At 44.8% G+C, this 25,270-nt stretch overlaps 2 protein-coding genes and 1 long non-coding RNA gene across 3 annotated transcripts; 1 reads left to right on the top strand and 2 right to left on the bottom strand.

Annotated features, from left to right (window-relative positions):
• Positions 1 to 798: 798 nt before the first annotated feature.
• MTO1 (mitochondrial tRNA translation optimization 1) lies at positions 799 to 14,646 on the bottom strand. The gene is made up of 11 exons (XM_060272542.1): positions 14,287 to 14,646; positions 12,229 to 12,428; positions 10,362 to 10,479; positions 8,544 to 8,833; positions 6,748 to 6,860; positions 6,133 to 6,323; positions 5,685 to 5,815; positions 4,960 to 5,164; positions 4,695 to 4,866; positions 3,288 to 3,406; positions 799 to 2,333 (listed from the first exon to the last, which is right to left on the bottom strand). Exons 1-11 carry the CDS (start codon positions 14,522 to 14,524, stop codon positions 2,161 to 2,163), a joined length of 1,950 nt encoding a protein of 649 aa, XP_060128525.1. The 5' UTR covers positions 14,525 to 14,646; the 3' UTR covers positions 799 to 2,160.
• A 1,139-nt stretch (positions 14,647 to 15,785) lies between these two features.
• LOC132591886 (uncharacterized) lies at positions 15,786 to 18,427 on the bottom strand. Its single transcript, XR_009557311.1, has 2 exons — positions 18,341 to 18,427; positions 15,786 to 17,354 (listed from the first exon to the last, which is right to left on the bottom strand). It is a non-coding gene; the product is annotated as an uncharacterized LOC132591886 (long non-coding RNA).
• Positions 17,862 to 24,584, top strand: CGAS (cyclic GMP-AMP synthase). Its single transcript, XM_035110595.2, has 5 exons — positions 17,862 to 18,969; positions 19,712 to 19,943; positions 21,362 to 21,607; positions 22,225 to 22,327; positions 24,144 to 24,584. The coding sequence occupies exons 1-5, from the start codon at positions 17,899 to 17,901 to the stop codon at positions 24,484 to 24,486; spliced, it is 1,995 nt and encodes a 664-aa protein (XP_034966486.2). The 5' UTR covers positions 17,862 to 17,898; the 3' UTR covers positions 24,487 to 24,584.
• The last annotated feature ends 686 nt before the right edge of the window (positions 24,585 to 25,270 follow it).

Below are 25,270 nucleotides of genomic sequence, written 5' to 3'. Positions count from 1 at the left end.
CTTTATTATTAAACCCATCCAACGTATAGCAACATGGACATTTTGTTACATGTCTGGCAATTCACTTCCAATAGGTTAGTTTTGCTTTCCAATTCATATGTGATAGTTTACTTATGTTGGGTTAATGAAAAAACTAAATTTTGTAAGCAAACATTTGGACTTTTAGTTTTTACCTTCAATAAATTGAGTCTAGAATTACTTTACCTCTACGACTCTTTTTTTCCAGGTAGGATAGCTTTTCTGTGTAGTGCAGATGTCTTTGTGTTAGTTGTATCAAAGTATATAGCATAGTTAATGTGGTCTATTAATTTCAAGTAGCTGTCTTTCAAAACTCTTGGGTGTCCCATAGCCCTCGCACCACCTTCCCAAAGCTGGGTAAGCAGTCCTCCACCTTGTCAGGGGCCTCGTTCCATGCATCACATGCTTTGAGGGTTGCCCTAGAAATAATTCCCAGCTATATTGACTAGATATATAAACCATAGACATCAGTTCAGTGCTCCCATCTATTTGGGTGCAAGTGTGGTTTTTCCACTCCACAAACAGCAGGTAAAGCCTCTATATTGCCACCATAGCAACACCTACAGAGCCTTATTGAGAACAATGGCCCGATTCTAATCTACAAACATGTCTGAAAACACAAATCTGGGTTTGAGTATAAGCTTAAAATAAAAACCAACTGCAAGTGTTTCAGCTACTTTCAAGTAAAGGAAGCCTGTTAACATCTTTCCCTTGCTTAAGAAGAATGTTTATGCACCAAAATGAGAGATTTGCTGAGTACTATAGGTGGCAGCAATGGTTCTTCACAAACCTCAGTAGATTTAGAACAGCAGCAGGTGTAACTCCAGGGATGCGGCTGACAGCGCCAATCTAGAAACAGCAACAGGAAGGTGAGATTGCCTACTGTAAGAATTGTAACGCCAGAGTCTTTCCGCCTCCCCTTCATGTGGTATGTTACATTGAAGAGATTAAACAAACACACAGTAAAATCTTCCCTGCATATCTTACCACTTGGGACCAACAGGTCATCACTGAAGACTGAACAGTCAAGTGGATGAGCAAACTCCCAACAAAGTCCTACTGCCAATGCAATTATTTCCATTTGTGCAACATAACTCCTCCCTCTCTTATACCCTTCCTGTTCTGGATGTGGGAATTTTAACTTTCTAGCCACCATTAAAAATGAGCACTGCTGAGTTTGTTTTTTCATGGAAGCTCTTGATAGATTATATTCCATTGTCTTCAGCATTATAACTCAACATACAGTGTTCACAGCTATGGTTCAGCATTTGTGCACGTGTCTAAAACCACACCATTATGCATTTTTTTACTGCTAAAATGACTTAAATGATTACAAAGCCTGTCAGTATTACTATCCCCATATTGCAGATGGAGGAGTGGTGTTGGTGCAGAAAGGTTTGTGGAAGTTTGGCCACATTTGACTCCAGAATGTCTCTTACCCATTATGCCACACTGCCTCCTATGCATACAATGGTAGCCTTTTTTGTTGGTGTGCACAAAGGAATACATTTTATGACTTTAAAGCCTGGGGTGGGGGGACTGCCTTGCATGTTCAAACTGGAAAAAGACACAAGCTAGTCTGAAGCATTCTGATAAGAGAACAAAACAGGTGAAATCAAAAAGGCAGGCAAACTTTACCATATTTTCAGCGTGTCTATGCTAATGATACATAATATTATTCATAGATTATAAATTATACATAATTATATATTGGCACAGAAATGGGCTTAAAAAATAAAAAGCCACCAAGTTCAGTGTTTTTTTCTAAATCTCCCTTGATGATTTTACTTTCCTAATTTTTAATAAGGCCAGGAACACTTTTGTGAAATGCTTCCCCTGCTTTTTCCACACATTTTATTTCTCAACTTAGGACTGGAATTCTCTTAGCACTTTCCATGTAGCTGACAAAGTTGAAGATTCAGTCTAAAGGCAGAGCTAGCGAACCTCCTGCTTACTCAATTTTTACAACAGTGCCTTTGGAAATGACTAATGCTTTCAAGGTACATTTTAATAGCTAGCCCCTACACATTAATGCTGGGTTGCTTGACTACAATTCATGGCCACAATGGCTAGCACTGGTAGGAGTTGGGAGTCTGGCAACATCTGGAAAGCCACAGGATCCCTGCATTCAGCAAACTCCCTCTACCAGCACCTTACCGTCTGGGGACGATGGGAGTCCAGTTTCTCTCGCACTTCCTGAGATAGTGATGCAGTAATGGCAAAATAATTCAGATCTTCTGGCAGCTGAAGAGCCTCATCCTGACGCACTTCCTCTATTTCCAACCTCTGAACAGACACATGCCATTCATAAACAGCTTGTGAGGAAAACAGAGAATCAACAGAACAATATATTATAATTCATTCTGATTATACAGATAAAAATATAATGGATAGAATTCTACAGGATAATATAACGGATAAAATTCTATAGGTTGTGTCCCTAGTGTGTGAAAACAGTCAAGATCCAAGGATCCCCAGGCATGCACCTCCAGATGGTAGACATCAGGCACTATCCTGGCACCTGCGCATATTGACTTGGTCGCAAGTGGCTGATAGCTATGTGCAAAATGCACCTCGCAAATTTTGAACGCTGGTTCCACTGTGTTGAATGGGACTTACAAGGTAAAGGGACCCCTGACTATTAGGTCCAGTTGCGGACAACTCTGGGGTTGCGGCGCTCATCTTGCTTTACTGGCCAAGGGAGCTGGCATACAGCTTCCGGGTCGTGTGGCCAGCATGACTAAGCCACTTCTGGCGAACCAGAGCAGTGCACGGAAACGCTGTTTACCTTCCCGCTGGAGCGGTACCTATTTATCTACTTGCACTTTGACGTACTTTCGAACTGCTAGGTTGGCAGGAGCAGGGACCAAACAATGGGAGCTCACCCCGTCGAGGGGATTCGAACCGCCGACCACCTGATTGGCAATCCCTAGGCTCAGTAGTTTAACCCACAGCGCCACTCCCTAGTAAATATGCTTACGGTTGCAACCTAAACAGAGCAGATTATATCAGATTTACTCCTGCACCATTGGAGAGAAGGAAAACAGGGCCACAAGCTATCTGAATAAGAACATAAATCCTAATTGTGTTCTTGGACTTGAGGGAATTTATGTTCTGAGTTAGTTCCCAAAGAAGCAAGATCTACCAGGCACAAATGTGTCATGTTATGACAGGAATGGGGAACCTTTGGCCCTCCGAATGTTGCTGGACTATAACTCCCATCACTGTCCATGCTGCTCTGGTACCGATGGCTTGCTGGTCTTCCATACCTTCTATTTTTAGCCTTTCTGCCAGTTGTCTCCATTCAGCAAACTTTTTCAGAGGCCCTGGGACAGCTCGTGACAAAATCTCCATATTGGCCCCCTGGTACTGAAGGATGTCCAGGGCACTAAGCAAAAAACCAAAACACAGCAAAAACAATACCTGTGAAATTATGCACAATATGTGTTGAGTGCTCTTGTGATAGAAAGGTAGGATCTAAAACAAATAAGTATAAGCTAGTACCCATTCCGACGTAATTTCAAGGAAGTTTACAAGACCTCTGGCTTGCTCAAAATATGGTATCACTATCCAGGAACCCTTAACTACATTGTATTAGGGATCATTAACGCACACAAACACAAATGGCTGATTCAACTCAAGAAGCTTGCAAGCCAACAATGAAGATCATAGATAAGAACTTGGAAATAAACTCTACACAGGAACATGGGGACAGCATTAAAAAAAATGGCACTGTATTTGAAATAAATGATAAGGTAGGTTATGTAATGGAAGAAACACAGCATTTTACCTCAAGGACACCTAGAATTTCTTCTCAGTTTTTTTAAAAGGCACAATGCTTTAGCAACTGCAAGGGAATTAGGCTTAAGGAGGCTGGTTCAAGGCTTACCATAATTAAGACTGTAGTCCTATACCTATTTACTTGTGCAACATTGTTTTCTGAAGCTGCTAAAACAAACTTTTCTGAGTCCACAGGTTTGCCAGTGTGTTTGTTTTATGTGGGCAACAAATCTCAGGCCATTTTAACCAGAGCCTTGCTCCCTGTCACAAATCATGTTGTGAAACCTGAACTCTGCTTATGTGAGGTACCAATTATGATATTGTTTAGGGGGGTTACCGGTACTTAGTTCAAAGATAAAAGCAAAAAGCCTCAGATTTTCTAGGACCGCTTTCCTTCTCTCCACAGGCTTAAATTTTGAATTCCCCCTTGGTTTTGTGTGGTAATAGTGGTGGGGTACCAGGTTAACAGTTTATATTAGGATTTGAAACTATGAAAATACACCCTCGCTCTAGGACTTTGTTTCTGTAGGCCATTATAAAATCCTACAAATCTCACCAAGTTACCGGTGAGGCAAGACAAAAGAAAGCAATGAAATCACTTCACCTTTCCACGGAAACACTCTTGACAGCTTTGTACATTCTCCCCCGCACAAACACCATCACAAGAAACAGTAAACTTTACTCTTTTATCCTAAAGAGGATAAAGAGAGCAGGTGAATGTGCGGTGTGATATTTCTGTGTGAATCTGTGCTTCTCTAAAACAAAACCATTGGGGGGTTAATAAGAGCATAGCTGCCAAGTTATCCCTTTTTTAAGGGATTTTCCCTTATGCTGAATAGGCTTCCTCGCGAGAAAAGGGAAAACTTGGCAGCTATGAATAAGAGCAAGACTCATACCTGCAAGGAGAGCTACGACTGTCACTGATTGTAATCTCTGGTATGAGCTGGGCCCATTTCGCATTGCTGAACTGAATAGATTTCAGCATTTCAAGTCCTTCTTCTAACCCTGCTTTCATCCAAGATGCTTGCTCATACCGCTTTTGAGACACACAGCCAGCTTCATTATAGCCTTAAAGAGACCAAAAAAGTGCTCAGGGATTAGGAAAATTGTGGTTTTTTGTTTGTTTGCTTTTTAAAAAAGGCCTCTGGAAGTATTGACTACCTCGGAAGGTGAGTCTGCTGTCAGCGTTATCTGGCCGCAGAGACATCCGAAACTCCACTCGGCTGGTGAACATGCGGTACGGCTCGCTGGTGCCCAGAGTAGTGAGATCGTCAATGAGAACGCCAATGTACCCCTCCGTGCGGCTGACAATAAATGGAGGTTTCCCGGTGACCCGCAGACCGGCATTGATTCCAGCAACCACACCCTGCCAGAGAGCAAAGAGATTATAGAACACAGAGGAAGCCACCATACATACTAGACACCAGAAGCTTGGTCTGTTTGACCTGTTCAATGCCTCTGTGTCTACGGTAAGGAGAGTGCTTAAGCCATAGATACCACATGTGACTTTCCCACCATGTATCCCAGTTATCCACTGGAATGCTAAAAGGTGTCTTAGCAGGATAAAATCAGCACAAGCCAATTATGACAAGGGCTCATTCCCTGGACATAAAAAAGTAAGTTTCAGACATGTTCTGAACAAGTGCTCTTGAAGTCGGCATTCCCCAACCTGGTACCTTCCAATGTTTTGGACCAGAATTCCCACTAGCTCCTACCTGTAGGGTCATGCAGGCGGAAGCTGATGTGAGTTGTAGTCCAGAACGTCTGGGTTGGAAGAAGGCAGAGTCAAAAGACCTGTGACTGCAAGCTGCTAGTTAAATCATCACGTTTGATACTGCAGAAAGCATTTCACAGCCATGACCCACCTCCCTGCATGCTCTCCTCACCTGAGCTGCAGCCTCTTCGTAGCCTGTTGTGCCATTTATCTGCCCTGCAAAGAAGAGCCTCTGGATGAGGCGAGACTCAAGCGAGGCGGTCAGCTGACGTGGGTCTAGAAAATCATATTGCACTCCATAGCCTATTATGACAGATATAGGAGATAAAAAGGTTTACTGATTCCAGCAACCACACCCTACAACAGAGCAAATGGTTACAGGTAGCAGGGGGAAAGGATGCATGCTGCATCGTTTCAAACCTTTCTGTAAGATAAAGGCTTACAAAGCCACACGTTTGGTGATCAGAAGACATGCACAGCCATATATTGGTGGGCAATCAAGTAACATCCCACTTGAGATGAGGCAGACAAACCTCGGCATCCATACACACTCCCACATGATATGCTGCCTATATAGCTCCATCCAACTGGAGAAGTTTGACTTCCTTCCCACCTCTCACCTGGCTGTACCATTTTTGCTTTTTCCAGGCCCTTAATATGGGTGATGAGCTCCTCCTGGATCTCAGATGGCAACGTCAGAGATATTCCCTGCGGGTAGATGACGTTGGAATCCAGACCCTCAGGCTCAAGCCAGACCTGATGTGCGCGATTTGGAAAACGCAGAACTTTTGACTCTAGTGAGGGACAGTACCTAGAAACAGGAGCAACAGCCAGCCAGGTTAGGATGCTGACACGGAGAAGAGCCCAATCATGAAATTTCAAGAGACTGGATAGGTTTCCTTATTGCTGTACTCCTCGCCCACAAAAGCAGGTGTGGGGAACCTTTGGCCTTCCAGATGTTGCTGAACTGCAACTCACATCATCCGTGCCCTTCCTGGAGCTGATGGGAATTGTAGTTGAGCAACATCTGGAAGACAAAATGTCTCCCACCCCTGAATTAAACAAACTCTAAGCCTAAACATGTGCAACTGCATTTGCAATATTCTTGCCTATCGGCCTTGCAGCTATCATCCCCTCCCCTTTTCTTCCCACCAGGGTTCAGACGTTTTCTTCTTTCTTTTCACGCCATGTACACTGACAGCACTGTACATAAAATAATAGAAACAGGGATTTACCGGGGTCCTCTTGTTGTCTCTCTGACGTGGTTGTTCAGGTGAAGGTTCTCAAGGATGATTTTCTCCACTTTGGGGTTTGTGTGCGTCAGGTAACATGACAGCTGATCTTCTGGCTAAAACAGAACCACCTGCATTCAGTGAGCAGATCAGGGTAGCTTTGAAGCATGCCAAACTGTTTTCACAGTCGTCCTGAGAGAGATCACTTCAGCCCGCACTCAGCCATTATCATCATACCATCTGAGCATATTACAAGTGCTAGTACCCAAGCACCGCAGCCTTAACCTTTCCCAGGAAACTATACCAATCACTGGGTTACACTCAACGAAGCTCTAAGATCATTCCATTAGGCAAGCAGATATTCCTGTGCTGATTGAACCATTTCCTCCCCTCCATGCTGTTTTTGGGGTTCTCCCGACTCTCCGGAGCAGATTTGGTGAGGGTGTAGTGGGAAGAGGAGTGGGGAAGGGAATCTTGTTGTACTAGCAGCTATCCTTGTGCTGGCTTCTGTTAGTGCAACAAGTTAGTTGAATATGGCCCCTAATTTCTCCATGATACTCTAGGAAAAATGGAAGCATGAGTAGGCTCCATTCCCCTGGGAAGAAACCAAAGCCATTTGACTAGAATTAACTTCTAAGCAGGCAAACTTGAGATCAGAAGGCTTATTTATCAAATGTCACACAGAAAGCCTTTTGTGAAGTCCAATGCCCGAGATCTCCACACCAACCTAGAACTATCCTGTTACCGTGTTTCTCCAAAAATAAGACACCGTCTTATATTTATTTTTCCTTTTAAAAAAAAAAACACACACACACACACTATGGCTTATTTTCAGGGGATGTCTTATTTTTTCCCTCCTCCTGCCGCGGCCTGCATTGCTGCTGCGCCTATCACTATGTCTTATTTTCGGGGTATGGCTTATATTCCTTGAATGCCTAAAAATCCTGCTATGGCTTATTTTATGGCTACGTCTTATTTTCGGAGAAACAGGGTAGATAGCTACCTACCCTTCGGACCTTTGAGCCCTCAAGTAAGCAGTACCACTGCTCTGAATTTATGAACGGACTCCTTTAAAAGGGCAGTGATGATTCTAAAATGGTTCACACTGTATTTCAGTAATAATTTCCTGAATAATTTCCTGACTGCTGACTCCTGAGTTCTTTTTTTGGCTCCAGCAGCTGTAGCTGCTCATATTTTAAGTCCATGAGGATGTGCTAACTGTTTCTGATGGTTTTCTGCATATTGCAAACTGCTTTGAGATTTATAAATCTAAAAATGAAAAGCAGTATATAACTAAAAAAGTTTATTTTGAAACTTTTTGACCGATATAAGAAGTCCACTGAAGAAGAAAATAGTGACCTGCAAAAATGGCAGGGCTGATATTTCAGGGACAAATATTGCTGGTGAAGCAGTGCGTGTGAGACGCTTAAAAATTACCCTCAGTTCGTCTACATATGTATGAGGGCCGAATATTTTATTATTTCAGGAATAAAACTTGTCAACTGTGACAGTATACGTTGTCATTGGAATATGCCAGTATTTAGCGGAGGATTTCAATCAACTCCTTGCATTACTCTCAGCAGCTTTTAACAGGAATAGACGAATATAATGATGATTTAGGAGCACACCCCCATCTGTGTAGCCGGGGATAATTTCTGACACAGCCATTTCAATAAATCCCCCTGCATGCTGAAAACCACAGCACTGCCAGAGTAATACATGTCACTTTAAGAAAGAGAAACAGAGGCTCCCCCTCACAAACTTCAACAGCTGATTACTTCCTCAGGATTCCTTCGCACCTTAATCCACACAGATTCACTAAGGAAGCTGAACGGCACAGGGGAGCTGTCAGCGTGGTGCCTCTCGAGGACACTGAAGTCAATAGAGTCTTTCACCAGTCGGGGTGGAGTTCCAGTCTTTAACCTTCCTATGGTAAATCCAAGTTTCTCCAGAGTCTGAGCAAGGCCGACGGAGGGCTTGTCTCCCATCCGCCCGGCAGGATGCATTTCCAATCCAATTAGGATCATGCCCCTCAGAAATGTTCCCGTCGTCAAAACAACACTCCCAGCATGCACTCTCCGTCCGTCTTCTGAGGGGGAAACATGGAGTGAAACAGAGTGGAGTTTAGCATACCTGCTGCTGCCTTAATTAGAAGTAGCTTCTTTCCCAAATAGGTTTTATCTTAAACAATAGCAAATGCAGAAAATAAAGAGCTCACTTGTAATGATGCATCAGTGGTTCAGTGCTCATTTCTTCTCTTTCCAAAATAGATATTATCTTGAACAATTGCAAACGCAGTAATAAACAGTTCACTTGTGATATACTAGTGGTTCAGTGCTTGGACGTCGTTCTGGTAGGATGACGTTTCATCGCTAAAAATATTAGTCATTGAGCTTTGTAGTAAATAATATACAAGGGAAGATAGTATGTAAACAACTTAAAGCAGGCGTATATTTGTCCCCTTATGCATATTTTCATCGAGAGGAGCATAGAAAGGTTGTTAAAGCTCCTTTCGTAAAACAAACTGAAGGATGTCGTCCTCTTTCTATACTCCTCCCGATGGAAACATGCAATTGTTTAAGAAGATAAAATCTATTTTGGAAAGAGTGAGTATCTTTTTCCACCAGGACACAAGGAAGCCTGAAGTTCAGAACAGTCTTATTCAACGAAAGAAGACATTTATTTATTTTTTTGCAGTTTATTACATAAAACCCTAAGTTTATGTTGCTGCCACTTAAAGACAGCTTATCCTTCAGTTTCACACATACTATTACAGAGAATAAGAGAGATGTGTGCTTACACTCTGTATAAAATCAAGTCTCTCGTGATCTTCCTACTTATTCTATCTGTTGTTTTCTGAATTGTAGACATCTAAGTGTAGACATCAGGAGTGCCTGGCGTGCTATGGTCCATGGGGTCACGAAGAGTTGGACACGACTAAACAACAACAACAAGTGCCTCATACTAACTAAACTACATAGTCCAGAACAGCATAACTTTCTGCAGTGGGATGACAGTGACCTAGAAAAAGCTAGATAACCTATTGAGTCAGAGGTTTTTGTTACAGGATTCCCAGTAGCCCAGTCTGGCCTATCTGTAAACTAGAAAATCCTTTGTTTGTGTCTCAGGGTAGTTTCATACAGCTATTCTGAGATGGTGAAGCTACAGTCACACACCCTAAGTATCCTGCCTGCTTTTAACACCAAGCCCTGATGTTTTTACAAGTTCAGAAATGGCCATTCAATATGCATTGCAAGTGACAGTTGCTATTGTCGCTATTAGTTCATTAAGGACTAGATTAAGATCACAGTTATAAATTTACTCTTTGGAAATAATGATGGGTTAGATTCCCTAGATCACATTGCATGGGCTTAAAAAATGAGGCAAGCTATCCTCCTTCCTCGGTAAATAACTTAGCTAATTTCCCAACCAATCTGCTTTTCAAGGCAGCATCTAGGATAAACTACTGGGTTCTTGTGCCACATGAGTTCTCTGCAGGGGTGACCTCTCCCTCCTCCTTTTGCCTGGAAATAGTTTTTGCAAGCTGCTGCCATGGAAAGCAGACCCTACAGAAATGGATGAAGATTGCAAGTTCTGCAGCTTGCTGGAATACTGACCCAACACGACTCCATTGACACAACATTTGCCCGGATGATCCGATTCTGGGTCTGTCAGTAGAAGATCTTCCACAGAAGCTTCACAAACTGTAAGAAGTGGGGTTTGGAGAATTTCTTTCTACTAGGGGAAAAAAACCCAGTTAAAGGAATTTACACTTACACACACACACACACACACAATCTTTTAAGGACTCATAAGCAATGGAGAGAACCTCCAGGTAACACGGCTGCGCTACTGAGTTCCTAGCTTCCCCCAGCTTACTGCAAGCCCTGTTTGCTAAGGAACAGCCAGGAGTGCACTTTAAGGTTTCCGATTGTTCCTTCCCAGCCCTGTCATTCCCTGCCCCACCTATGATATCAGCAGTGGAGAAGGTGGGAACGGTTTGGAGGGAAAATAGGGTTGTGGGCCAAATAAAGACCCCAGACCCACAGTCTTGATAGGCCAACCCTATTCAAGAGTGAGGCCCTTTCCTGCCTGAAAATGGCATAGGCAACATCTTCCATAGTTGCAGTAAATATTTTGGTTTATTAAATTAGTTTTTAGCATTATTAAGTTTTTGAAAACAATAAATGCATTAAACAGCCACAGTCAGCTTGAGAATTATATCTAATAACACAAATCATGAAGACTAAAAAGGCTAAAAGCCATATATAGCCCACCATTGCCAATTCAAGGATGGAAGTCTGATCTGGGAACCTCCTTTTCCTCCCTCACGAGATTTTACCAAAAAGAGAACTGAAACTGCACAAGCATTTACGTTCTCATACAGCACTTTTCAAAGTTGTCCCACCCAAGTGCTTGTTATGTGAGACCAGATTGGCTTATTCAGAGAATGCTGAATCGACACAATGTTTTAATTTTATTTAAAAAACAGACATTGGCTTGGTTCTAGAGAAATGCCAGCAGAAAGGGGAAGGCAGAAAGAAACTTTCTCACTTTCCTCTCCTCCCACAGTAGCCCCCTGAAAAGCCTTTCCTAAGAACCAGGAGACCCTTAGTTGGAGGTACCTGCTGGGAATCCCTACCTGCCCTTCCCCTCCTCCAGTCCCACCCAAATCATTCACCCCACCTCAGGGGGGTTGGTGCAGTTTCTGGAAGAAGGTGGGGCAGGAAATTCACCTTCTGTCAGTGTTTTTCTGGATCCATCCCATAATTTTACAGCACTTAATATGAGTCAGTTTTAAAAATACAACTCTGGTGTAAAATACCATTGTAGATTATGTTTTGCAGGGATTTTCTTCTAAATTTCCCAATATTATGTTTGAGTCTCCATTGCTGTATATCTAATGACACTTGTTTGTTGGAATAAGGAGCGAGGCATTCCCCCCGCCCAATAAAGTTTACATTCCAGGTTATTTAAGCATGTTTATCACATGTTTATCTTCATCTAGGGGCGAACGGTGCCGCTTGACTGCCCGGGGCGGCACCTCCTGGGTGCTCCGCAGCGCACATGCGTCATGACGCATTCGTCGTGACATCACGACACACGACATGCACGCCAGGACGAACTGCGCATGTCTGCACATGCTCAGTCCGTCTGGGTTGGCCCTGCTGCTCTGCTGGGCCGGCGTGCTCTGACCCAGAGCACGCTACAGAGAGGTTTGCCGCCACCTGGCAACCCTCTCCGTAGTGCGCTCTGCTTCTTCCTGCTCGGGTGGAGGAGGCCAGGGGCGGGCCAGGGGCGCTGCCCCCGCCAGACTGGAGCTAGGGGCGGCCCACCCCCTACACCCCTCCCTTGCTACGCGCCTGCCTTCATCAAACTGATAGTGCACTCATAAACATGTACAGTATACTTGAATAAACCCCACTGAGTTCCATAGGTTGCCTCAGAAGCTTTTCTCTCCTCTCTTCCTATCCACATTCTCACCTGCATGTGCTCTTTATAGAGCTCTCTGTCAATCTGGGCTCGGAGACCCCAGACGGCCGGTCCCTTGCATTTATTTAGCACTTTGTAATGCACTCCCGACCGATCACAGATTCGTGCGCAGAGCCCATCCAGTGCGTCCACTTCCCTGACCAGATGTCCTTTTCCGATTCCACCAAAGGAAGGGTTGCATGACATTTGCCCTGGACAGCATAACAAATGAAAGGCATCTAACTACAAGCAAGCAACAGTTTTCGATGCTGTAAAGTGAAGCTTTAGCCCGACCGCATTTCCTATGCTCCAAATTGACATGAATGGCAAGCTACTCGTCAGGGTGCATTTTTTGGTGAAGAAAGTATTGATCTGATGTGTAGATATCTTTCCCATTCTAATTGATTCATGAGGTTTTTGGAAGCTTCTCTGTGTAATACAAGCTGATGCGAGCTGGAAGTTTCTAGCTGACATGCAAGTTTCTATTCTGCCTAGCAAGAGGCAGAAGGTTCCTCTTTCACTCAAGGTCAGGCTGACTATAACAAAAGGACAGAAGGAGCCTGACTTTCACTTTCTATCTCTCTTTCCTTCTGGTGTGGTGTTCTGTATATACAGTGGTACCTCGGTTTATGAACACAATTGGTTCCGGAAGTCTGTTCATAAACTGAAGCGTTCATAAACTGAAGTGAACTTTCCCATTGAAAGTAATGGAAAGTGGATTAATCCGTTCCAGACGGGTCCGCGGAGTACTCAACCTGAAGCGTACTTAACCCGAAGCATGGGTGTAATCGGTTCCGGAAGTCTGTTCATAAACTGAAGCGTTCATAAACTGAAGCGAACTTTCCCATTGAAAGTAATGGAAAATGAATTAATCCGTTCCAGATGGGTCCGCGGCGTTCATAAACCGAAAATTCATAAACCGAGGTTCCACTGTAGTATGCTTAGTGTTAAGGTTTTAGTCTTATTAGAAATTATTGGAGGTTAAGTTACCGTAAGTCTGTCGCAACTGGATTTTCTATGGACTATGCCATTCCTGAATGTATTGGATTTTGTGACCATTATGTCCATTTGCCTTCAGTAGCAGTAAAGCTCTGCTAGATAAAATATTAATTGCCTCTGGTCTATTTTTTGGGAATCCTGCAATACGTTTAAGTTTTTTCTCTGCTACGTATACATTGGAATCTGCTCTGGATCAATATGAGTAGAATTCATGGCACTACTGTACCCCTCTAGACCCAAAATTGTAAGAGAAAACCAAGATGCCGCACTTCTGCTTATTTCTAATTCTCAAGTACTAACAAAATAAAAAAAAATTCCTTCCAGTAGCACCTTAGAGACCAAGTAAGTTTTTCATTGGCAATATGACCAATGACAAACTTAGTTGGTCTCTAAGGTGCTACTGGAAGGAATTTTTTTTATTTTGTTTTGACTACGGCAGACCAACAGGGCTACCTACCTATCTCTAGTTCTAGCAATCCTAGATGCAATATACATCAAAATGTCAGGGTTTTGTTTTAAAAAGGCATTTGTTTTTATTAATCTGTTCTATAGATCCAATCACATATGGATGTCCAAAAATGGGAGGCAACTGAACTTTTTATTAAATCCATTTTTGCAAAAAATGAAATAAGACACAGTAATAATAAATGACTGTATACTTATCAACCAACAACACTGCTGCTGTTATGTTTCTCTGGTAGCTCCATTCATAAAATAAACATTTAGCAAAAGGATTAAAGGTGATGTTGCCATGTCAGGTGTTGGGAAAAGTTCATGTCTCCTGATAAACAAACCCTACTCTAGCGTTTTTCTCTCCATGTAAGTATTATAATATGGAGAGATAATGAGAATGTACTTGCTAGCCCTGCCCTGCTGCTGTTGCATCTCCTGCCAGCTCCACCATCATGCTTTCCAAGCGTTAGGGGAAGGTGTGATGGGAAGGAACCTTGCTGAGCTCCACTGTGCTACCTGCCCTGGCAGAAACTTTGGCAACCTGCACCCCTCGGCGGGCGCACTGTGTATCCACACCTGCCGGCTCCCACTGAGCAATCAACCCAGCTCCCTGCTTACCTATGGTGTCCACCTTGTGCGTGACGAGCAGGGTACGGGCTCCCACCCTCGCCGCCGCCGCCGCCGCTTCAGTGCCGGCGTGGCCACCGCCGATCACGACGACGTCGTACTTGGAAGCGCTGGAGGGGTCAGCGCCGGCGGCGGCCGCCGAGGTCACCTCGCCCCTCGCGCACCGCAGCCACGTCCGGGGGTCCGGGGGAGCGGCGAGGCGGCGCCAGCCGCGCCTGAGCGGCAACATCCCGAGGCCGGACAGAAAGACCCGCCAAAGACCCTTCAGGTCGGCGCGGCGGCGGGAAGGAACGCGCGACGCGCACCAGCTACTCCGCGACGCGCAAGGGCGCCGCCATCTTGCCCCGTGACGTCGAGGCGGCCGGCTCCACCCGCTGCGGAAGGGCCGGGGCGCTTCCCGCATGCGCGCCTGTAACTGGACGGGAAGGACCGGCTGGCAGGAGTCGCGGTGGGTGGCTCCCTCGAAGGTAGCGCGCCCAGGAAGCCCTGCTTTAAAAAAACAGGGCTTCCTGGGCGGCAAGAACATAGCAACTTTTCTTTTCAAGCTTCAGGATTGCAGCGCTTCCTGTTGCTCTTTGATGTGTGTATTGAACTGATGCAGCTGTCGGCATCTTTGGATGCTCCTTGATGGTGTGCTACAGCTGTGGGCTGCAAGTTTCTTCTCCTGTCACCGTGACACCCTGATGCAAAAGCTATTACTGTATTGGGGACTCTCAGTCCAACATGCAGCTACGAGTCATAGGAACTCTGCCAGAAGTGGCAACCGCATTTAAACGCATGCATATTCCATCCCTGTAAAATCAGAGGCCAAAACACTGAATTGTAGGAAAGCTTTATCCAACAGGTGAGCTGCTGCAAGTAGCCAGCAAAAACTGCCAGCGTGGGTCACATTCTCATCTAAAGCACACGGCTTCCTCCAAAGAATTCTGGGAAGTGTAGTTTGCCTTCCACAGACCCACAATTCCCAGCACTGTTAATAATTCCTGGGATATTTTTTTTTGCAGGAAGCCATGCAATTTAAATCTATGGTGTGGATGTGGCCATGGTCATCTCTGCAAGGGAAACTGCTGCACATGTTCCTTCCCAACTATGGAACAAACTACTTCAGGTCTCACTAAGTGATTCTGTTTCCTCATAGGAAAAGTTCCTGAGATGGGCTAAAATCTAGGTGCAGAAAAGGGTTACTTAGCTCTTTCTCTGCCATCTGCCTATCCACTAAAAACTGCCTCTACCTGCTTTCCAACTTGCAGGGCTAAGATATGGGCGAAGGGCCAAGTATGTACAGACAAACCCCCATGCAATAGTGATGTGCCCTTATTTCCTGTACTAGAAAAACAACAACACAATTTTCCTTTCTTTCCTGCACAAATACATCAGAAACAAGGAGAAAATTTGCTGCCATCTTTTTTCCTATCTAGTACCTGTGTGATAGGCAGGAATTTCCCATTTGCAGATTTTTTTTTCTATGCAACAATATGAAAATGGGAAGCTTCTTGTTGAAGTTGTTCATTGTTCCTGTTTAAAGCAAATAGAAAAGTACAGAAATGCTTTTACACACCTGGTTCAACATTTAAGAATCAGAGCGTTTCCCGGCAAGCAGATTCATTTATGGGAAAAGTGCCACCTGCATGCCATGACTAGACAAATAAGAGTGGTAATACCAGTGTTGTTGCTTTTAGTACTTTTTTTTTACATGAGCAGGTTTTCTGATGAGTAAAAGGATGAGATAAATTGTGAAAACCAAATTATTTTTAACCCAGCCCCATGCTGTCATTGGAGAAGCATCTGTGTCAGGGAAAATAAACTTGATTTCCTTTCTTCAGAAATCTAAGTTTGACAGTGGGCAAATTCAAGCATGAACTATTGCTGTGATTGCTTCACTGTTGTTGGCTTAGCAAGCTAAAGTTGATTACTAGTTCCTAGATCCTTAGTTGCACAAAAGCTGGAAATACACCTAAGTCAGGAATCTTAAAAAGAAGTCCATATGCCCCTGAACCCGAAATGGCCTCATCTCCTATGTCTCCATGATCTGGGTGGGGGCTCCTCCTTTCAAGAGCAGCAGTTTAAACAATCAAAACCTTTTGTTTGTGTGGGCCATTTATGAATGCACATTAACTTAGACAATTCCAGAAAAAGGAACTGGGTGTGTGCTCCCCACAGTACAGTTTGGGCCACCCCAAATGATAATACCCACACCTCTGGGAAAGTGTCCTCATCTATGAGATGGCCCTGAATTGCATTTGGCCCTGTTCTCTGAATGCAAGACACCATCATCATGGGCATGTCCCTAATGCCCATAGCAGCCAAAAATTCAGCCTCCCCCCCCCCAGCCAGAAGTTGCTGGAACTCAGTTCCAGCACCTCTCAGGTGGACACCATTGCCATTCTAAGCGAACAAGGGAGGTGATCATGTTGGGTTCCAGCACATTTTTCTAGGAAAATAACACTGGTCAAAATGCATAGAGGAAACGAGGACCTGCACCTCACAATAATCTTTCAGCTACCTTAAATCATATACACAAACCTCAAGGAGAGTGTCCTCTACAAGAAGCTACTTAAGTGCATTTGGCCCAAGCTTGCTTTGCACACAAGACACTTCGTTTTCTGCCCCACAAGTCACAATGGGCAGCAGCTGCCACTGCTTCCTACATATTTTGGCTACTAGCATCGTGGTTAAATGTTCTGCAACCAGTGTTGTTGTTGTTGTTTAGTCGTGTCCAACTCTTTGTGACCCCATGGACCAGAGCAGGCCAGGCACTCCTGTCTTCCACTACCAACTGCAACTCATGTTGGTAGCTTCGAGAACACTGTCCAACCATCTCGTCCTCTGTCATCCCCTTCTCCTTGTGCCCTCCATCATTCCCAACATCAGGGTCTTTTCCAGGGAGTCTTCTCTTCTCATGAGGTGGCCAAAGTATTGGCGCCTCAGCTTCATGATCTGTCCTTCCAGTGAGCACTCAGGGCTGATTTCCTTCAGAATGGATAGGTTTGACAAGTGTTAGGCCAGATCAATTATCACATCTCAAAGCTTGTTGTGGGCTGCAGGTCAAAGTTCTCTATCTGTAACTGTGCAAAAAAAAAGTTTTGATCAGAGATTACATTGGATCCTGAGGGGGACAGTTCCCCAATCTGGGATATATATAATGGGTAAACCTAAGCTAATACTGTATTGGGATATATAAAAATTATGTCCTGTGCTCTCTCCCATCCTTTTGTATCCAGCCTCTGTTATTCAGAAGCATCAAGCTGATAGTGGCTAGTACCCATCAGTAGCCTGCCTGCTATTCCATGAATTTGTGCCCCCCTAGATCAATACAAACGTAAGGTCCCCCCCCCAAACAAAAGCCTGCCTCCCCTAACAAAAATTCTGGCTGTGCCCATTTTAGACCCGGGCTGACTGGGCAACCCACAATAAAGAAGGCTGGGAGGGAGGGAGCGAGCGGGTTCAGACACGCTCCCCGCAGCCCGGAGCAGATAAGTTTCGTTTCTCCTTCAGGATGCGGCCGTTCACGTGGCCAGCGGGTTCATATACGGCGGGGCGGGCGCGGGGCGCTGAATCGGGAGACGTTGAGCTCCGCAGCGAGGTCATCTTTTTTCTGACACCATGGGGCGCGGTGGAGCCGGCAGAGGGAGAGGCGCGAGGAAGGGCGAGGCGGCCCCGGCAGCAAAAGGGGACGGAGGCACTGCGGGATCGAAGGGGCGAGAGAAGGGCAGACGGGGCGACGAGGGAGACCGGGCACCGCGCCCCCCCAAAGCCGAGAAATCGCAGCAGGCGGGGAAAGACGCTGCTGCGCCAAGTGGGAGGAAGACGTCCCAGAAGAAGAAGGAGCCGGACCGAACTAAGAGCAAACTTGCTCCCGAGGAGCCTGGCTGGTGGCAGGCGCTGGGAATGCTCACGCTAGGTGCAGGGGAGCGCGCCAAAGCCGAGGAATCCCAGCAGGCAGCGAACGGCGCTGCTGCCCTAAGTGGGAAGAAAGGCTCCCAGAAGGATCAGCCGGATCAGGGGAAAGCCGAAGGTGGGGCCCGGAGGAAATCGAAGAACGTACTTGCTCTCGAGGAGCCTGGCGCGAGCGGCATCCCATGCCTGGCGCAGGCGCTGGGAAAGTTCACGATCTTTGCAGAGGAACTGTGGCCCGAAGCCGAGGCAGCAAACGGCGCTGCTGCCCCGAGTGGGAAGACAGCTTCCCGGAAGGAAAAAGGCGCGCAAAAGGCGCGGGAAGCCGAGCAGGCTGTGTGCGCTCTGGTAAAAAAAGAGCCCGTCCCGCAAGGAAGCGCAGGAGTTGCCCCCAACAAGCGAGGCGCTTCCCAGAAGGCGAAGCCTCTTCCCAAAGAGGAGGGAGAAGTCGGCCAGACAGGCAAAGAAAGCGCCTCCGCCGGGAGGAGAGCTTCCCGGAAGAGAGAGCAGGAGAAGGCACGTGAGCCGGTGGGGAAGGAGGCCGGCGCCCAAGAGAAGCCGGTCCCGGGAGACAAACTGCTTCCCAAGGAGCCTGGCCCGAGGGGCAACCGCAGTTTGAGGCAGGTGCTGGAAAAGCTCAAGTTAGCGAAAGAGAAGCACGCCAAGGCCGCGCAGCAGGTTAACCGGGTCAGGGACATCCTGGTAAAAGCAATAAAGAGTGAAACGTGCTTCTCCTTCATCGAAGTGCTGGGCACCGGCAGTTACTACGAGCGCCTGAAGGTAATAGAGGGAAGATGCAATGCTGGAAACTGCTCGGGGCACCTGCTTCGGCTTCTTTCCTAACACCGGTCCAAAAGCTGCCGGATCCCAAACCTTAAAAACACTGTAGTGGATGCTGAGATTTGGGGGTGATGTCAGCATTATTGCCCTCCTATTGAGGCTTCTGGAAAGTACGTCTATGCGGCGGTCCTCTATGCAGCCTGGGAGTTTGAAAGCACTTTATCCCATCGCTTTTCTCGGGAAAACCCGTTTACCACTGAATCAGAACACATGTCAGTTTTCTGAAGATTGACGTTTGTTTCCATTAAGCAGTAAACAGCGGGTTTCCCCAGGGAAAGTATGGGGCAAAAGAAAGACTTTTTTCGCTGGGTTGGGGAAAAGTTTTTTTGCCCCAGATGAAGCCTCCAGAGAGGCGCCTCCATTGAGGCTGCCAGCCTGTGTGGGTGTAAGCAAATGTGTGTGGGTGGGTGTGCCAAATTGAGTCTTTGTCCCAGGTGAAATAAAGCAGTTTTGCCCCTGCGGGCTAAGGCCCTAACACTAGCTACCAAAGGTCAAACGTTTTGATCACTATTTTGCACCTAGCAAGGGTCTTTCAAATGACATGACTGCACAGAAGCACTTTTAAGTGGTTGTCTCCAGAGGGCTGTAAGGATGACCTTTAGTCTGGAGTCATGAGAACACAAGTTCTTAACACATTCTGGGACATTGTAAATTGTGAGAAATGCTTTTGTCTGTCTTGCAGATTTCTAACCCAAATGAATTTGATATTATGCTCAAAGTACCAAATATAAGACTTGAACTAGAACCCTGCAATGTTCCTGCTTCTGGTGCTTTCTTCTATGTAAAACTGAAAAGGAACCCTGGGAAAAACGCATGTCTAGATAAATTTTTAGATGACAAAATGCATCTTTCATCTTCTGAGATGCTGTCAGCACTGAGGAACATTATTGTAGAAGAAGTAAAAAAAAATAAGGGTAAGTATTCATTATATTATTTCCCCCCCCTACTCTTCAGTGATAAGCAACCCTCCTCAAATACTGTGTGCAAACAGATGAATACTCTCTAGTCCCACTGAAATTTATAGGACCAATTAAAAATAGTAATGTAGGATTTCTGCAATGGAATTGGAAAACACTGCTTGAAATGGAAGATAAGATTAGTTTGATAAGCAGAAAGTAGATAGTCATGTTAATTTTAAATGCTGAACACCTGCCATTTTTGCCATAAGAAAAAGTTAGTTGAACTGAAATATTTGGTTAGAAGAATGTCAATATAAAATGGACTTTGTATTGTAAACATTTTCTATACAAATTGGATATTATTTTTATTGGGAAACATTAAATATTGTACATTTTAAGAGATAAATATACTGCAAATAATTCAACATCACCCTTTTCTAAATGTTCTAGGAGCACAAGCATATCAGCTCGCCTAATGGAGCCAGCTTTCCTCTCCTCCCTGTTCTGGAAGTTCTTCCACCCACCTCTGAGCCTATTCGGAGGAGGTTACTGTATATTCCTGCGTATAAGACTACTTTTTAACCCAGGAAAATCTTCTCAAAAGTCGGGGGTTGTCTTATACGCCGCGTTGTATTTCTTATATGGCGAGTATATCCCAAACTCTATTTTAACTGGAAAAGTTGGGGGTCGGCAAACGGCGAAAAGCCCCGCCCCCCCCGCGCCACAATTCGGCTCAGTCACCCACGCGCTTTGGTTTGGGGAAGCAGGCAGGGAGATGGCAACAGCCCGGGAAGCTGCGGGCTGTTGCGTCTCCCTGCCTGCTTCCCCAAACCAAAGCGCATCGGGGGACAGAGCCGAAGATCGGCGGGCGCTGTTTGCCGGGGTTGACAAGCCCCGGCAAGCAGCGGCCACCGATCTTCGTGTGACAGGCGGTGGGGAATGCAGGCAGGCAAGAGAGCAAGCGCCTGCCTGCCTGCCTTCCCCGCTGCCAGTCCCCCGGTGCTTCGTGCAGCGCTGCTGGGTGCCGACCCAGCAGGTCGCTTCCTTGATCTGGCGGCCTGTCGGGTCGGTCCGGCTCCTCGATCCGGTGCTCCGTGCAGCGCTCACATGCGTTCTAGCGCCCGTTTATTTAACGGGCTGAAGACACTAGTTGTGTTATATTCTTGTTCACCATATCGTGTTAAAATGGGATTTAGTTTTTTGTTGCAGAGTAAGAATAGTAGAACTGTAGTGCCACTACCACATTGTTTTTTCCAAGATCTGTGTTAGCTGCTGGCATTAAGTGCCACAACTGAAGTTGATACTGCTTATTTGGCTGTATTAAGTACAGTACATATTCTTAACTTCCTGTTCAAATCATTGTGGGATGGGGAAATCTTGCTGAAACACAGTAACATTGGATTGGATTGGATTGTTGCTTTTGCTATCAACAGATCTGGCGGAAGTGCAGGTAGAGAGAAAGAAGCCTGGAAGCCCAGCAGTAACCCTTCTCATTGGAAAGCCTCCCTCCGTTATATCAGTAGATATCATTCTTGCTTTGGAATTTCGGGGCCAGTGTGAGCGTCCACAGAATGGCCTGGATATTACAGGATGGCTAGGACGAAAAGTAAAGAATGCCTTTTTAAATGAACCACGCTACGTCGTGCCCAAGTTTGCCAAAGATGGAAAGTGCTTAATAGGTACTAAAGCATATCTTACTTACGCTAAATACATAATGTACAAAGTCATGCCACTGTATCAGGTATTCTAGCTGTTGTGTGATGGCAAGATTATTTTCAAGAGACTACAGTAATTGGTTATTCTTTCTATGTGCTGTAAATAACAACAAATGTTTTGAAGAACCAGGGCCCCTGTTCTGTTATTTCTTAAGAAAAGAGAGTCCTTCTTTAAAAGAATACTAAAGATGGGCAACAGTCATAGCAGATCAATCCTAAAGGTACAATTGAACAACAGTGGGATAAGCTCTCTGCTTCATAGTAGCTAAACTTCCTATACAAGCAGAAAAGTTAAGAACTGGGTTGCATTCCTTTTTCCAAGGCTAAGATACCACTTGACTTGGATTTTGCTCAGCATATCTATGCACAGTGGCAGGATTTAGGCCAGAGCCAGCACAAGGGCAAAAGTAGTGCCTTTCCACAGCTGAAAGTATTTGCTTAGGAGTTTCAGTGTTCACATAGTAGCTTAAGGGGTCACATAATCTGTCACTAAGAAACAGTTAAAAAATAGCTCAATCAACATGTTCTTTAAAGAGAACGATTTCCAATATTTTACTGTTTCTTTTTTAAAAAAACCTTAGAAAACACTTGGCGACTCTCTTTTTCACATATTGAGAAGGCTATAATGACTAATCATGGCAACTCAAAGACCTGTTGTGAAAGAAATGGGCAAAAGTGCTGCAGGTTAGTATCTTTAACTACTGTTCTCCTATTTGCTTTGTCAGTTTTAGCCACTATATAAGCCTAGAAAATGCTTAAGAAACTGGGAAATTGTAAGGGTTTACTGGATACAACTCTCAACTAAATGTACTGCCAAACTATTGTTTAGTCCAATACAAAACAAGCAGCACGCAAGGGCACCAGATTCAATCAAGTTTCAATCAAGTATTATTAATCCAAAGAGAAAACAATAAGAGAACCATATACAAGTGCTGACACAGGAGCCAAAATCAAACGTTAAACAGATAGCATGTACAAATAAAAGGCAAACCAGTCTTTATAGTCTTTGAAGCTATATAGCGGTCAGCAAAGTGGCAGCAGGTCGAACAAGGTGTCAATGGTAGACAGGCTGCCGGCGTTTTTTTGCCTGTTTCGCCCATATGACGGGCTTCTTCAGTAGTTTCTCCTTGTGCTTTTATATTTTGAAGAAATTGGCAGCATTAGCCCATTATCTCAAACTATTGTTTAGAGCTATAAAATGGATGTAGTGCCAAAATTCTGAATCGCCATAGGCTCAAATCAAGAATGATTGAATATGGTAAAACTCCCTGTGAAAACTGTCTAATGCATGGGTCGGCAAACTACAGCTCCAGGGCTGGATCCAGCCCATTTGCCTTCTGGAGCTGGCCCGCGGACGGTCTGGGAATTGCTGATCGGCCTGTGCCATTCCCCCCCCCTCACACACACTGGGGTGGCGCCTCCTTCCTCCCTCCTCCTGGCTTCTCCCCACCCTACCTAGAGCTGAGAGGAAGGGGGCAGAGCTTTGTTGGTGCCAGCAGCAGCAGTGCTCAAGCGGCCATCATTTAAAGCAGCCCCTCTCCAGAGCCCTTTCGCGTGCCGCTCATCGTCCTTCTGCTGCTTGCAAGACACAGATAAGCAGCTCATCCGGTGCTGTGGAGAAGGGAGGGGAGAGTCGTGGGGGTGTGTGGCTTACCTGAGTAGAATGTGTCCTTTTATTTAAAATGCATCTCTGGGCTATTTGTGGGGCCTGCCTTGTGCTCTTGTATGCTGTTCTTTTATATAAAACTAGCTGACCAGGCCACGCGTTGCTGTGGTTTTTTTTTGGGGGGGGGGGAAGTATTGATGTCATTTGTGCTTTGAATGGTAATGGTTGCATAACTTGTTTTTGGTTAGTGTTTTGATGCAATATGCTTTTCCGGATGTATGATCTTTGTCCTTGGATTTTTTGTTTTAATTAACAAAAATAATTAACAATCTTATGATTGTTTGCTGTGCCTGACTCATGGTCCTTGTTTCCCAGGAAAGGAGGAGGATGTGTCTGTCCCCCCCTGTGTTTTCCCCCCCCCCCGTTGTTGTGTCTCATCCCTGTGATTACTCCCATCCTGTAGTGACCCTTCGAGTATCCCGTCCCCTCCCCGCACCCTGTGGCTCCCCCCACCCTACATCAGCCCATGAGCTATTCGGGCCCCTTCTCCCCACCCCACCCCCCATTCAGGGCTCCACTCAGGATAGTATTTAGAGCTAGAGGGGATGGCAGCGGTGAGAGATTAAATGTATAAAATATATTTAAAACTTGATGATGTGAGGAAGGCAATTTCTAGAAGCATTTATGGAACTGAAGATGAAAGCACATCCAAGTTACTGTACTTGTGGGAAAGGTTAAGCTATGCTATCTAAAAGTCCAACACACTCCATCCAATAGCACAACCTGTCCCAAGCTGGTCTGTGTATAGCAAATATCCCTGTTAAATCAATTGTTCCTAGTAGGATGTATGTTTCAGAATAACATATTTCAGTGTTTTTTATTATTTCCCAACAGGAAAGATTGTCTTAAGCTTCTGAAGTATTTCCTGGAGCAGCTTAAAACAAAACATGGAAACAGAAATCAGTTTGAAAAATTCCATTCTTACCTTGCCAAAACTGCCTTTTTTCATGCATGTGCCAAGTGGTCCCGTGATGATGAATGGCTTGCAGCAAATCTTGACGAATGCTTCAATAGACTACTGGATTATTTTGTGGGTTGTCTCAGAGAGGCTGAGCTTAAACACTTTTTTATACCTGAGTTCAACTTGCTCCATACAGTTGAAAAGGCAAAATGTAATGCACTTGCAAAAATAATTGAAAGTGAACAAAACAATAGGTTTCCTATATTTTTCCTGTAACTTTAAAATAAAGAGCTACTTGAATTCATGCGAAGAATTATGAATGAAATTGAAAGCCACTATGGGTACTCACCTGAAAGGGTTATAAGGACATCACAAAGTGGGCTATCATTATGCTTCTACTTGCTTGAAAGGCAGAAAACATTGACTTTGAAAGAGAATGGGAACCATTTATATAGTACAGTCATACCTCGGGTTACGAACACCTCGGTTAGCGAACAGTTCGGGTTACGAACTGCGCAAACCCGGAAGTGTTTTCGCCGCGCGTGCGCAAAATGGCGCATCCCGTCCCGTTCGGGTTACGAACTATGATCCGGAACGGATCGCATTCGTAACCCGAGGTATTACTGTATATTTGCAGAAACAAAGGAAGACTATTGGCTTGATGGCAGGATTTAAATAAACACACCTTTATTAGCAAAAATATGTAGAAGATAATGAAATAATAGTGTATTTTTTATAGAAACAACAGTATGAAATAAGGGGAAAATAAATCAGAAGTGGAAATTGGGGGAAGCCCAGGAGGGGAGGAAAGAGGGAATGTAATATGAATGTTATAGATATGTGATGTATGTAACAATAGAAAAAGGAACAAAAATTTAATTAAAAAAAGAAAGGCAGAAAACACTTGATAATTGTGAGTTGCCCCTCCCACAAAGTGACCACCTTCTTGCCAAATCATAAATCAGACTTAGTAACTCAAATACAGCAAAACCAAATCAGATTAATACAACAACAACTTGATCAACCTTCCAGTATTTATTTGTTGAAGGTGTGAGTTTTA

This window comes from Zootoca vivipara, chromosome 3, assembly GCF_963506605.1.
Source record: "Zootoca vivipara chromosome 3, rZooViv1.1, whole genome shotgun sequence".
Taxonomy (NCBI): Eukaryota; Metazoa; Chordata; class Lepidosauria; order Squamata; family Lacertidae; genus Zootoca; species Zootoca vivipara.
The sequence above is the reverse complement of the archived record's forward strand: the minus strand, read 5'-3'. Positions and strand labels throughout refer to the sequence as shown.